The following is a 15,946-nucleotide window of genomic DNA, read 5'->3' as shown; positions in this document are numbered from 1 at the left end:
CTTTTTCAGAGACCATGTAGTTTTTACTTTATAGACACTGTGAGCTACATTTCTATAGCCATTGGCCCCTCACTATTACAAATTTCAAAACACAGTGTGTAGTTCATAACTGCTCACACATCCCCTATGGACAAACCTATTGTTAACTTTCAACTTATCTTTAAATTCTTATTTTTCCATTCTCTATCTTTTCATTCAAAAATGTTAATCTCTCTGTCTCTCTATGTGTGCGTGTGTGCATGCGTGTGTGCGTGTGTGCATGCGTGTGTGTGTGTGTATAAAGTCTTTTCAGGATAGGACTAAATATGAAAATATGGGAAATTACAATAGCAATATTTACAAGGTCTATCTACAGTTCATACTGAACTTGATTTAAACATGCAAGAAAAAAAACCCAAAAAGGCTAAATAAACCCAGTAAATCTGAACAAGAAGTATTTGAGAATTTACAATGAAAAACTGTAATAAAACAGTGTTTCTGCTTCAATTGTTTCTTGTCCATTTGAAAGCTATACTGAGCTCTACAACAAAGCAAAATCTAGAGCACACACAGCATATTACCTATTTTGTGTATAGAATTTGAAGGCATACATTAATCTGCATGCTAATTATGAGATGAACAAGCTAAACGTACCTGGCTACAAAACTGTCAGTATAAGTTTTTCTTTTGTTGGTAAGCACACCTGCCACAGAATTTCTTGCCAGGCTAGGAGGTGTAGTATTTCGAGATTTGATGTTAGCTCTGGAAGAGAGAAAGTGAAGATATGCTGAAAAAGTATTAAAATTAATGCTTCTTGATTTTTTTTCTATCAGTAGAAAAGCAGGCTGCAGAGAAGTACGAAAGAATAAATCCAAGTATATCTTTAAGCTGAGAACAAGTAGTATTAGTCAATATTAACGATAAGATACACTGAGTAACATTATCTTCATAAAATACAACACAAATAACATATTACTTATGCCCATAGAAAATTTCACTTTAAAACTATAGTTTAAAAGCCTCATTTATAATTGCTCACAACATGGACACTGTTTACAGACAACTCCTAAGCAAACATTAAACAAGTATTATTGCTAGCCTAGAAATATAGAATATAGTTAAAATAAAAAAAAGTTGCTAGCTACTTTAAATGATAATATTCATTTTTATGAATGTTCTTAGAGTGATTAAAAAAAAGATTTAATTTCACCAACTGTACAGATGGAAACATCTATACAAGATGTTTCCATTTTCAAACTTTTGACATCTGAATTATTATATACTATTAACAGGAGAGGCTATGTGGAGTTTACATAATTTTAGGTTAAAACTCCACTGTTACCAAACAACTTTTTTAATGATAGTAATGATAATGATAACTTGACCTTCCTTATTGGTAAATTTATCATTTAACATTACAGAAAAGTTTTAATATATAAATTCATATAAAAATCCAGCATGCTGAATTTATTACTACTATTGATACTGCCACTGTGTGTTAACTTTTGAAAAAAATTTTAATGATTTATTTTTATTTTGTGCACATGGTGTTTTGCCTGCATGTATGTCTGTATAAGGATGTCAGACTCTGGAACTGGAGCTATAGACAGTTGTAAACTGCTATGTGGGTACTGGGAATGGAACCCAGGTCCTCTGGAAGAATACTCAGTGCACTTTAACCTGCTAAGCCATCTCTCCAGCCCCACATGTTCCCTTTTAATAGTAAATATTACATACTAAATACTTTTCTGTTTCGCATAAGTAACTTTATTTAATTCTAATAAATAACTTCATGCTATAAATGGTTAATAGAGGCAAAGGCCCTTGAATAACTTAACCAAAGGGACTCTAGTAGTATACTGCAAAGTCAATATTCAGAGAGTCAATAAGGAATCAGTCCCGTCCTCCTCTCTAAGGACTAAGTTTATTTTGCAAACAAGCAATCTTGTAATATAAATGGGAAAAAAACTTGAAAAATTCTTTAGCAGTTCTTAATTTTTGGCTGATATTCTCCCTACTCTACTTATGTATATGGTAAGATGGGAATTTCCCTAATAGATTGAACAACTACTTCCAGAATACATGCATGTATTAACTATTAACTAGTCTCCAAATACTTAGTATACTAAGAATGAAGGTATCATTCCATTCCATGTTGACATTTTGGTTTAGACACTGTACGACATGCCCGGCTTGGAGATGCTGTGTTTAGAGACTGTATAAGCTGAAATGTTATTATGTGGGCAGATCAGTACTTAAATTTGGTGAATAATATTGCAGATCGTATATTCCATACATAATGCTTCAGTTCAGAATGGTTGTTCTGAGTAGCCACTTCTCCAAGAAGCAAAGAAAGGCTTTGTTGCACTGATGAGATAACCGAACGGTTCCCCTAAGTCTATCTATGAGGCTTATTCTATTCCACTTTCATAAAGTAGAGCTGGAATCGTGCCTTTCTATGTTGATCTCTACATTAAAAAAAATGCCAGAGTGTCATTCAAATGGGAAGTATAGTTTCTTTTTTGCATATCATTACCCTCACATAATGCATCTAAGATACACAGCTAAAGATACCTTGAATATCATGTGCAAATAGACCAAACTTTAAAAGATTAAATTAAAGGAAAATATAAGATTATCAACTTAAATCGTTATGATATTATACGCCTATTGTTTTTCTAATATCTTCTAAGAGAGGAAATCTGATTCTCAAGAGCCGTCCTGAAATGACTGAAAAGAACTATCTATGCTGATCAATTCTTAACATGTTGCTCACATACTCAAAACATTTTCTTCCTGGACACAATCTGGTAAGTATTTACCCTAAGTCTATATGTGAACGTAATGTTCTATATATAGTTCAAACATATAAAAGTAGACTAATTATAAAATTACACTTCATTTTTTCCTAGACAATTTCCCCTGATCGCTGCATCAACTCAAAGCTCAGAACACAATGTCTTCTACAAATGATCACTAACTACTTAAAAGCAACCGTGCTATGTTAGGATGTTCTCCTGTAACTGTCTCATTGCATGCCTAGCTGGAATCTATCGCTGTATTCATGGTGAGTAGTAAGTGGGATCCACTGTTAACTTCATTAATATTTTAAAATTTTAAACAGATATCCATTTGTTAACACTAATTTCTCATTTAAGAATGAGGACTAAAATGAATAGATATTGAAGCCCAGATGTGTGAATCCTGACATCTCATGCCCTGGCGTTTCCAGAGTGACTGTGACTGTCAGCCTGCATGGCAAGCAGGCCAGAGAGACACTGTCATGCCTCCTCGTGTGCCATTTGTAAACAACTAAGAGAGGCCTGGGAATCACTTGATTGTTGGCCTAGAATCTTTGTTCCTCTGGCTCATCATCTGCTTGACTATGTAACTTGCCCTATATATTTCTTTATAAGGCTACTACTCCTAAAATATTTAACATTCACAGAAATAATTGTTGAAGGTAACTGCTACAACATCTTTTAAAATTAACATTAAGTAGAATAAAAGGCATGATGGTGTTAATTTGAATAGAAAATCAAAAACATTTTATGACTTGTAAAGAAATTTAGCACTAAAATGGCTTAAAATGATTAAGATTACTTTCACACAGGTTAAAAATTACAATAGTCTATAATATAGAGCCTGTAAGAAATATCTGATAAAGACCAACCAACTGCATTATACTTACTTGTAAACGGGTAATAACTCATGTCTTTTGAAGGCACTGTCTGACTTTGTATCACTGTCATACAACCTTTGCACATGTCTTCCAGTTCGAAGAGGAGGGCCTAACTTGTCCATCTTACTATTAAAATATATAAAGGTGTACCCATAAGGAGATTGCTACCGGTTGCTTGCCTCTAAAGAATTATGTAGACATAAGGATTATTTTTCTTCAGATAAAGACACTCTTGTTCACTAGACATCCACACACTTTTCTTAAACAACTAACTGCCAGGACAAACGCACATGTCCTACACTTCTGATTCATAAAGTGCCCATCATTAGACTGCTGTGCCTTGACCATTTAGGCCACCTTGCCAGTTTCCATGTGGTGTTAGTTCCACATTTATCAAGAAAAACGGAATAAATTAGGAAGCAACGGAATATGTGAAGCTAGAAGTGAAGTAGGGGCTGTTATTCACAAATAACAAAATTTTCATTTTCCCTGAAATGGAAGAACCTTTCTTCTCTATTATTTTACTTGTATTTAAAAGATATAATTGTATATGGAATCCTTATATATTTATCTTATCTCACTTTCCAATAAGGAATAAGTTTATTTCTGGAATATATGTAGTGAAAAGGCAAAACAAGATCTATATTTTAAAAGACATGGTCAATCTAAATATCACAGGTAAAACGTGCAATCACACCATTGTGAACCTTTTTAAACCTATTGTGTACAATATCTCCATCTAGCGGATGCTAATGCTAACTGCAGGTTTGTACAATACTGCATTGTCTATGTGGTCAAATCGTATACTATCACCACTAAACAACCATTCATGGGAGAGAACAGGAAAATTTGCAAATTAGAAAAATTACCTTAAATTGGTAGTAAGAAACATGCCATATTTAATATTAAAGATATTCTTGAACTAGGTGTAGAAGTGCAAGCCTTTAATTCCAGTACTTCAGAAGCAGAGGCAGGAGGATAACTGTGAGTTCCGGCCCAGGCTAGTCTTCACTGTAAATTCTAAGCCAGTCAAAATAACAGTGAGATTCTGCCTCACATATATTCCTTAAAGAGATACCTGCTCTCTCACTAATGTTTCTAACTCATTTCATGCAGTAAGCCCTAAAGACACATGATACTGTCAGACACTGCTAATCTGAGAGAACAGAGTAGAAAACCAAAGAGCTGATATGTGTTCTTAAAGAGATTAGTATCCAGGAAGGATATAGTCATCTTTCTAGAACCTAATGGTCTCTCAGGAGCAACATTAAAGTCATTTGATGGTCTCTGTCTATGCAGCAAAGTTGATGGTAAATGCACGTAGTGGTACATTTCAAACAACTTTCAGCAGACGTCTTAAACACAATTTCTGCAAATCTTTAAGATTAAAATTTATCCTTAATTTATAGGATTATGAAACAATCCAATTTGACTTCAAATTCTAACTGGTCATGTTTGTGCTTTGAATTGGTAAATGTTAAGAATTATCAAAGCAATACTGTCACAGACACTGCCTTTAAGAAGGCGTCTGACTTGTGAATAAGGACTGAAATCTGTTACAGAGAGTTACTAAACTTAGATTTGTAGAAAACTTTAGCTTAGCGCACTGAAGGTCCTGGATTTAACCCTGTGTTCTACATACAAAACACACAAACTTAAGTATATTTTAAATAAAAACAGATTCTTTAATTATGGTAACAAGTATTTAAATCTTGCATATGAATCAACAGAGAAAAAAGAGATACATAGAATTGAATAAAAGCCTAAGGCAGTGATCTAAGGTAACTGTTTCCTGTTGGTTATGCACAGGAGCGCTGAGAATGTTTCCAATGTGAAAACCTAACTGAAGGAAGGGCCCCAGAGATGATTTCTGCATGTCAGCTACAAATTCAACCCACTACATAAAAATTTATATGGTGGCAATAAAAATGATTGTTTTAGATAGACACAAAATTCAAATACTTTTTAGACTAAATATTAGTAAATGTGGTTGGGGCTAAAGTCAAGCCTATGTTCTGCTACAATCTCCTACTGACAAACTAAAATATATAAATGTCAATAGTTTATCAGGATCTCATACAGGGTTTTTTGAATTTTTAAAGGATTAATAACTGAATGATTACTTGAGGAAATATTTGGCAATGATCTCAACCTATTCCTGATGAAGCAAATTTCAACTTCAAAAATGTTCCTTGCTTCCTGCGGATATAAAAATAAGTCCACTGAGAAATAAACCTCCCTGCTTCTGATGAGTCCTTAGCTGCAGAAAATGGCACCGATTATTGCATAATCAAGAGATGGTCTCAGGAATCATACTGGAAAAATTTACCAAGTCGCATTTGTTATTCTGTGGATCTCTGCAGTTGGGATATTCTGTGACATTCAATGCTCTAGAATGATGTATGTATGTATGTATGTATATACACATTGATATGAATTCTAATCCATCACAGATAATTTCATATACCAAATCCACAATACAGAAATCACCCTAATACATTAGCTGCAATCATTAATCATTTCTAATTCACATAACAAGCTAGGTTTGTTCATACACCAGAAGAAAGAGGTTTCTAGGTTGGCAAAAAGGCTCAGCAAATAAAGGTATTTCTTGATAAGCCTGATGACCTGAGTTCAATCCCCAGGATGTACATGGTGGACAAAAAGTAACACCTATTTCCCACTAACACGCATGCCTTTGTATGCACATACAAAGTGAGTAAGTGCAAAAAAAATTTTTTATAGGAACACACTATGATCATAAAACAAGAGGCATTTATTTCTCACTAATTTAATAAAGTATTAAAATCAAATCCAATTTTTTATTAAATGGTGTTCTCTAGAGCTCATGAGATGGCTCAGTCAATAAACTGCTTGCTGCACAAACAAGATAACATGGGTTCGAATTCCCAGACACCCTATAAAATGCTGAGCATCATTGTGCGCACCTGTACTGGGTGATGACGGGAGAATCCCTCTGGCTCAGGCTAGCATGCTGGCAGAATTCAATGACAGACCCTTGTAGTGGGAAACTGCTTGTTTCCAAGCTTCCTAGACTCCCAAAATAACCATGCAGAAATTTTATTAATTAAATCACTGCTTGGCCCATTAGCTCTAGCTTCTTATTGGCTAATTTTTACATCTGAATCTGTGTATCACCATGAGGCAGTGGCTTACTGGCGAAATTTTAGCATGTCTGTCTCTGTTGGCAGCTCCATGGCTTCTGACTCCACCTTCTTTCTCCCAGCAGTCAGTCTAGTTTTCCCTGCCTAGCTCTACTCTACCATATCACAAGCATAAGACAGTTTTTTATATTAACCAACAGTAATCGCAGCATACAGAGGGAAATCCCACATCAATCCCTGTTTCAAAAAATGAGATAATAGCAATCAATACTGACCTCAGGCCTACACACAATCATGTACACACATCTGTGTACACACGCCCACCTGCACTCACAATATTCCTTACATGTACTCTGTAGCTACACTTTACACCATCTACTATGGTCAATCTCTAAACACTTCTCCTTAGTAACTGACAGAAATTATTGAAAAAGTAATTTAGCTATTGAAAATGATATGTATGCTGGGCAGTGGTGGCACATGCCTTTAATACCAGTACTCAGGAGGCAGAGGCAGGTAGATCTCTGTGAGTTCATGGCCAGCCTGGCCTACAGAGTGAGTATGAAGACAACTAGGGCTGTTACACAGAGAAAGCTTGTGTCAAGAAACCAAGAGAAATGGGAGGCGGTGGCGGGGAGGAGGCAGAAATCTTTAATAAATAAATAAATTTAAAAAAAAAGAAAAAAAAAGAAAATATGGGAAAGAAAAAAATTTAAAAAAAAATAAAAAAAAGAAACCAAGATGGGGCGGGGGGAGAGAAAACACAGCTTAAGACATGTCAGTTTTGTGATCTTACTCAAAGATGACAATATTACGTCAAATTTCTGAACTTTCCTGAGATTACATAAAATTATCAGTTAGAATTCAGGTGAAAAAGTATATTTGAGAGCTTTATTTTAAAAAAATGTAGATATTCACTACAGGTTATCTAGAATGAAGAAACATAAGGATTTTTCCAACTACAAATACTAAAATGTCATAATTCCAATATATGACAGACTATGATAGACTAGCATACATGAATAAAGTTAACTATACTAAAGATTATAAACAGCATGCTTGAAACAGCTGTAGGATCATCAAGTATTTATCAGTCTCATGTAATGTTTAATACCTTCAATGTTACAACTGACTAGTCTTAATCCCATCGTCACTCAATCCTGAATTGATAGATAATTGGAGAAGATCATTGCCATGAAAACTTTACAGTATTCTTCACCAGGACCACTACTCTAGAATAAGCCAACAAGTTCATAGTTGATTAATATATCAATCCATTATTTTTATCAGTCAACCCCTAAAAATATCAGGAATTTAGTTAGGATGGATGTTTTCATGTTGATTCTGCCCTCATGGTGTTTACAATTTAGCAAAGGAAACAAAAGCATCACTGCTTCAAAGACTCTAAAACAGAAATGGTGGCTGGTGCTAAATAGACAGCTGTTGAGTGTTCTGATACATAACAGGAATATGCTCAATAAAAATAATACTCAAACTATTACAGTAAATTTATTGACCCGAAGTAAAAAGTAATTTCTCTTCAAGTAGAAGGAACTTCTATATAGATAATTAGAATCTGAACACACATGACTGCCAATTTAATAAGATATGGGACAACCAAGGTGTTCAATTTTCATGGCACAATAAGCAATACAATACATATAAAAGTATTTGTTCAAAATCTCTGCCTGTTGGTAAAACCATTTTTCTCTTAGGTTCGTATAAACGTTGGTCAGGTTTTTTTACAACAGGAATCAAAGTCTATTCACAGTCACAAAGCAATGTCAGAGAGATTGCTACATACCGACCTAGTGGCACGGTAGAATGCAAGAGCTTGGTTTTCTGACTCCATGAGCAGTGTGCTCACTTACCCACTCTTGTGCGCTTTCTGTTGCTGACTCTTCTTTCTCTCTTTTGTGTGTGGTGTTTGCATATGTATGTTCAAGCTTTTGTCTGATTATTTTTCAACGTGTGTGGGTACATGATGTAGGATTCCCCTCTGTATGCTGTGAATACCACTGGTTAAAAAAGAAGCTGTTTTGTGCCTGTGATAGGGTAGAACAGAGCTAGGCGGGGAAATCTAAATTGAATGCTGGGAGAAAGGAGGCGGAGGCAGAGAGAAGCCATGGAGCCACCAGAGACAGACATTTGCCTGTAAGCCACAGCCTCGTGGCGATACATAGATTAATAGAAGTGAGTTAAATTCAGATTTAAAAGTTAGCCAATAAGATTCTACAGCTAATGGGTTAAGCAGTGATTTAATTAATACAGCATCTTGTGGTTACTTTGGGTCTGAGCTGATGGCGGTAGGGAAATTAACTAGCAGCCTCCTACAACATGTGTCTGTCTGTGGGTGTATATGATGTATGCATGTGTGTGTACAGCATGTGTGGGTGTGTATGGTGTCCATGCATGTGTACAAATGTATGGGTGCATTTGTGTCTGTTTGTGGGTGTGGGTGTCTGTCTGTGGGTGTATGTGATGGTATGTGTACAGCATGTGTGGGTGTGTATATGTGTGTCTGTGGGTGTATATGATGTATGCATGTGTGTGCACAGCATGTGTGGGTGTGTATGTGTGTGTCTGTGGGTGTATATGATGTATGCATGTGTGTGCACAGCATGTGTGGGTGTGTATGTGTGTGTCTGTGGGTGTATATGATGTATGCATGTGTGTGCACAGCATGTGTGGGTGTGGGTGTGTGTTGTCTGTGGGTGTATATGATGTATGCATGTGTATGCACAGCATGTGTGTGTGTGTGTGTGTGTGTGTGTCTGTCTGTGGATGTGTATGGTGTCCATGCATGTGTGTACAGGATGTATGGGTGCATGTGTGTCTGTGGGTGTGTATGGTGTGAACAAGCACATGGAGGATAGAAGTTGGTAACAGGAATCATCCTTAACTGTCCTTCCACCGCATTCACTGATGCAGGGACTCAATATCAAACCCAGAGCTATTGGTAAGGTTAGTCCTGTGAGCTTAATCTGGGAACTGAGAAGTCACCTCCAGGGATGGCATCACAGCAGACTGCTATGCCCACTCAGTGCTGTATGGCTTCTGGGGATCAGAACTCTAGACCTCATACTTGTATAGCATGTTTTTTAACCACTGAACCAATTTCCCAGTCCCAAAATTCTTTTTGAAAAATTCTACCAGCCAGCTTCATGTCCATAGCCTGCTTAAAACATAATATAACTTAATATGACCAAAGAGAAAAACAATATAATAGAAGTATTGAAAAATATTGCTTTCTAAGCTTGAAACCAAAACACTAAAGACTACAGCCCAAGTAAAAACAATTCTCTTTGCTATGGTAAATGTCTATATATTACTATTTAATGAGTTCACCAATTGAGAAGACAAAAAAAATTAGAATTGTTTTGTTTTTTTAACCACCAGAAGATGAAATAAGAAGACAATTTATTGTACTTTGTTAGTATTTTGTTAGCTGGTTTTTGTTTTGTTTTTCTATTATGTAGTCTTCATTATTTGTATTCTTCTTGATCATGTTGGGAATTGAACTCAATGCTTTGCACATGCTAGGCAACTGTCCACCAATGAGCTATACGTATGTGGGTATGTGATCTTTGTGTGTATGTACACATACTGGTATGTCTAAGTGTAAGCACACATCTGCCATGCTGCACATGTAAGGGTAAGAGGACAACATCAGGAACTGGTCCTCACCTCTGCCTTTCTGCCCCAAGTCTCTTGTTTGCTGCTATGTATATCAGGCTAGCTTGTCCATGAGTGTCCAGGGATTCTCTGTCTCTGCCCCCTATATCCCTGGCAGAATGACTGTTACAGTATTGGGCATCACAATGTCTGTGTCTTACATGGGTTCTGGGATTGGAATTCAAATACTCATACTAACATGGCAAATGTTTTACCCACTGACTCATCTCCCCAAACTCGAAGTCTTTGTGTATGTTGGATTTCCTATGCTGTCTGAATTGAGTGAGAAAAAAATAGTTAATGACAACTGACAATTATTTCTCTGTAAATTTTCTTCATGATAATACATGACTTTGAGTCAGAGGTAAAGTATATTTGAAAATAAAGTGAGTTATGTTTCTGTAAGCAACCGCACATGTAAAGAAAGACAAGAACTGTATTTTGTGGTAATCCCTTAGCCGTGTGATTCATTAACAGAGGAAAGGAAAGCCATGAAAGTGTTTCGATAATAAACTAATGTTATCGACAAAGTTTCCAACATTACAATGAAGGTAAAAGCTATTTTACTAAAAGCCATATGTATAAAATGATAGACATATATGAAGAATAAAATTATTAGTGAATAGTCTCACCTAAGAGTGATAATTCAGTGTGTTCTGCCACTTTGTCTAAACATATTTTAGTTCCATTATATTACACTTCATATAATGTAAGTATACTACAGAAAATTCCATTTTGAATGCTGTATCCTATATTTTCTCATAGCAAAATCATGAAAATGCATTTATATATATATTTGCCAAATATATTTCTATACATATTATTCTATCAAAACTATACATTTCATTGATTTTCATACATTATAATAAAAACACTCGACTGTTTTCTAGTTAAGAAGATTTCAGTCAGATCCTGGCTTTTCCTAAAGAGTTTTAAACAAGCCTGATTCTCTGAGTTGCCCCATGACAAAGGAGACTTAACTAAATCCTATGCACACTGTGCAGCACAATGGCTGATAAATAGTGCTCGACATATTACAGCTGCTACTAAACCTTTATACTTTACATTGCTTCTTAGATGCCCCAAAATAAAGCTGTTCACTCAAACACACACACGGACACACACACGCGCGCACACACATGAACACACATACAAACACACATACACACACATGCACACACACGAACACATGAATACACATGAGACACACACATACACACACACGGACACACACACACACGAACACATGAACACACACGAGACACACACATATACACACAAACACACACAGACATACACGAACACACACACATGCGCACACACACACATACGGACACACACATGAACACACACAAACACACACGAATAAACAGACACAGACACACACACGCACGCACTTTAAGCGTCTTGATGAGAACATACTATATTCTCTGAAACAATAAACTGAGATTGCTCCATAGCATCACTGATTATCTCCTTTCCAGCAATGCGCTGAAGGAAACACACACACTTAGAAAAAATAAGGACAAACAGAACAGTGATGTAATTGAAATATATACACCAATAACACACTCAGCATGGACTTACCCTGCCTGAGGGGCTGCTATTGCTTTATGAGAAGGAGATAAGGTCTGGAGTTTGTTTCCCAAAGAACTGTTAACTGAAGATGCTTTACCCGAAGGCACACCTTATAATAAAAAAGGCAATAGTTTTAACAAGTCTCAAAGCAAAGTCATACAAAACAGAGCCTCTAACAAGGACAGCAGTTCTTTATCAACACTCTGTGCCTAGTTCTACATAATTTACAACTACTAATGAGGAGTATGTTATCTCGTCATGGGCACACAAACAACATCCCACTTCAGGGTTATCTTCTTCATGCCGTTAGGACTTGTTTTCTCAGAACAGCTGCCAAGTTCAGGTATAAGAAATGCGCAAAAACATTTCAAGTAATCAAGAGAAGAACTGGGCTGGAGAAGTTAGTCAGCACCATTCAGTTTTACTCAGAAAGAGCTCCTAACATTTCCTCATCAGCAAACATGCCTTCCTTCTGTTTGTTTAGTTCCCGTGCGAAGCTCATTACCTACAACAGCTTTGCTAGCAGTACTTGGCTGTGGGAGTCGGGAAGATGCTGCAGTTCCAGGAGAATTTGATTTTTTAAGTGGAGATGGTTTATACTAAAATAATGAAAATTAAAAAAAATTATCAACATCATTTTGTTATCAGGGAATGCAAACTTAGCAAGTAATTCAACATCACAGAAGACCTAATGACTGACTTTTTGCTTTATAAGAAAAAGCTAAAGAGATAGATGGTGATGACATTTATGCAGCATTTTGCATCAATTTAGTAATACTGAATCACATGTTCACATTTATAAAATAAAGTATTCTAATACAGAAATCAAAACAAGATTACTTTTACAAAAATGTTTGAGTAAAGTAATTCTTCTATAAAAACTGTAAATGTCTCAGGAAACTACAAAAAATTCACAATTATTTGAAAAATATTTTAAAAGCTATAAATTTTAGGTTAGGTGAGGGAAAAAAAACATCATTTCAACCCATTTGAGTTGCAGCAAATACTTGCCAGCACCAATCAGATGAATAAAGGAAAGTTATTCAGCCGAACTGACACAACTTAATTTAATTCAAAATGTTTCCAGACAGACAGTGTCAAAGACTTAGAAAAGCAACAAAAACAAAGCCTGGCTTTTCACTTAGTAAAAAGAATAAAGCAGAGGAATAATGTACATGTGTTTGTATATACAAAGAAAACTGAAGGCAGAAGCATGAAAGACCTCAAACAACGTATAAGAATAATTACATTTCACTTCAAGTATATGTCCAAACAAACGACCCAGGGTGCTTGCCAGACAAATTAAAACAAACAAACAAACAAACAAACAAATAACTATTTGTAGTTTAGTAAAAAGACTACAAAAAATATTAAAGATAGAGAAAAGAAAGAAAACGTGAGCAAAACCAAGAATAGTAAGTAGAAATAACTAATTTTATGAGATAAAATATACTTCACAAAAATCACCAGAAAAAATATATTTTAAAGGACCAATAAGTAGGGCACTAGATATCATGGATTACAACTGCAGACATTACCACAATCTAAAAAATTTCTATAAATGTGATATACAAGTGGCAAAATTAACATGAAAAATAGATACTATAATCAAAGCTAAATATTTTAGCAAATCTCCTATCATTGGTGTGAGACTCAAAAGAAATGCCAATAGGAATCAGCCAATTGGCCTGGCATTTATAAATCCCAACACACAATATAGAACAAGCATTTCACTCCAGATGCCATGCAGCAAATACCATAAGACCACATACAGGACAACAGAACACATTTTAATAGCCTAAAAACTTTGGCAAATACATTCTTGAACCAAAACAGAATTAAAATAAACAAAATATACCTAGAATACTATAATTATCTGCCAATAAATGATTCACTTAAAATGAACTATGATTAAATATTAGAATATATTTTAAATTGAATAAAAAAGGCCAATAAAATGCAATTACAGCAATACTAAAGAAAGGAATGAAGCCCCTACTAAATGAAATATCTTAATAAATTAATCTGTGCTAATTTTTCTCCCAAGTAATTCAAATTATATATCAAAGCCCTCAGCAACATCCATTTTAGCTGATGGGAAAACTGTAGTTTAGTGTTATACATTATAAACATAAAACTATGAATCTCAAAGAGGCACATTCTCACTAGTTTTTAGAAATAATTGAACTCATGCATTCACCTGTGGCCGAGACGCTGGCTTTCCTTTGGCTTCAGCAGAAAATTTGCCCTTATTACTAATGCGCGCCGCCTGTTCTTTACAAAAGTTGATATGTCTGTCCGCTGCATTTTCATTGAACCTCCTCTGGCAATATGGACACTGAATGTAATCTAAAGCACATCAAAGGAGAAAGATGTAGTGGACAGTAAAAGCTTTTATGAATAAACAATATAAATAATGCCATCTGATAAGCATGATTCCCATTCTCATACAACAGCCAATGTGGCTGACCCTAAACTTAGTAAAGATAGTTAAGAAAATGTTTAAAAGCCTTTTCTATCTCCTGCACTTGGATCAATTTAAGTTAAACTGAAGGAAAAAATAAAATAAAGTGTCAGTAGAAAAAAACAGTAAGAAAAAAGCATTGTTTTCTTTGACCATCGACATGAACTTTATACGGCACCTAAATAAAAACACATTGGAACATAAATTCATGTACAGATTAAACTGTCTTTTTCCAAAAAATCAAAAGTAGGTAAAATACTGCCAAAAAATATATTTTCTAAAGAGGTCCCAAGAAATAGAAGAGATAATTTAAAAATCAGAGTTTCACTGGCATAATTCAAATTTTAGAAATTTTTCCCAGTTATTAGTGGAACAGTCTAAAATATTAGCAACAATCCGAATGTTCTGCTCAAACACTGGGAGAATTCCTCCAGGCGGACTACCCTGAAGAACGCCACTGCTGCATTACTTACATGGACTGGAAAAGACTCAGAAGCTAAGATGCAGTATGGAAATGTCTCTAAAGCAGGGAGCTCAACGCTACAGAAAATAATGTCAACTAGGAAGGTTCTAGGTAACCCAGCTGGGTCAGCCCAGAAATGATGGAAATGTCTCTAAAGCAGGGAGCTCAACACTACAGAAAATAATGTCAACTAGGAAGGGTTCCAGGTAGCCCAGCTGGGTCAGCCCAGAAACGCACACCATTAATACTTCTGGAGTTGGCCGGTTAGAGCAGGGAAGTGTAATCTGGCCGGCCTATTGCCTGTTTTTGAAAAAAAAAGTTTGATCTTTTGTAAATATAATTCTACTGATTCATTTAGATTTTATCCATGGCTTATAACAAGAAAAGCTAAGTAGTTCTCAGTAGCCTTAGCGACATTCAATACCTAACTACAACTGAGCCTTTCACTGAAATAGCTGGCAAATGTCTCCTCTAGAATAAAACCCAGGTTTGCTGAAGAACATCCTCTTTGCTAGGAAGTAAACTCCAGTCCATTTTAATATGGCTGTTTACGTTAAAATCACATCCTGTTGCTATAATACCCAGCAATAAAATGTAAATTCTACTACCTTAAGTCTATCTCAATAACTCACAGTTTTCTTACAATCTTTACCTTGATAATAATTAACAGTACAATTGATAGTTTCCCAGTAGAAACTGTATCAATATATTATTTTTTAAAACATAATTTAGGTAATTGGTATATACCACAGGTTCTGGATTAATTATATATTTTAAAAATATAACTTTCTTTTCAGGCAAGATACCAAAGTTTTCAGACATAAAGCTATGTTTAAACACAAGCATTGTGATAAAAAGTAATGTTTGTATTTATTGCACTGTAAGGAAATATCTTTATATCTAGATGCTTGGATTATCACCATTATTTGACACCATACATAGTATTTCAAGATTCTGTCATTTGGTTTCAACATAAAAAT

At 35.2% G+C, this 15,946-nt stretch overlaps 1 protein-coding gene across 1 annotated transcript in view; it reads right to left on the bottom strand.

Moving 5' to 3' along the window:
- The window catches only part of Zc2hc1a (zinc finger C2HC-type containing 1A), a 42,826-nt gene that overhangs the window by 8,333 nt on the left and 18,547 nt on the right, over nt 1-15,946 (bottom strand). The window contains exons 5-8 of the mRNA XM_041667811.1: nt 14,240-14,388; nt 12,545-12,638; nt 12,049-12,148; nt 634-741 (exon numbers count right to left, since the gene is read on the bottom strand). Coding sequence (XP_041523745.1) covers nt 634-741; nt 12,049-12,148; nt 12,545-12,638; nt 14,240-14,388 — 451 coding nt within the window. The remainder of the gene's footprint in view (nt 1-633; nt 742-12,048; nt 12,149-12,544; nt 12,639-14,239; nt 14,389-15,946) is intronic.

Source organism: Microtus oregoni, unplaced genomic scaffold (genome assembly GCF_018167655.1).
Source record: "Microtus oregoni isolate MIOR12 unplaced genomic scaffold, Mior012 000017F_ref0000208, whole genome shotgun sequence".
Classification (NCBI taxonomy): domain Eukaryota; kingdom Metazoa; phylum Chordata; class Mammalia; order Rodentia; family Cricetidae; genus Microtus; species Microtus oregoni.
Note: the sequence above shows the minus strand (reverse complement) of the source record. Positions and strands in the feature narration are given on the sequence as shown.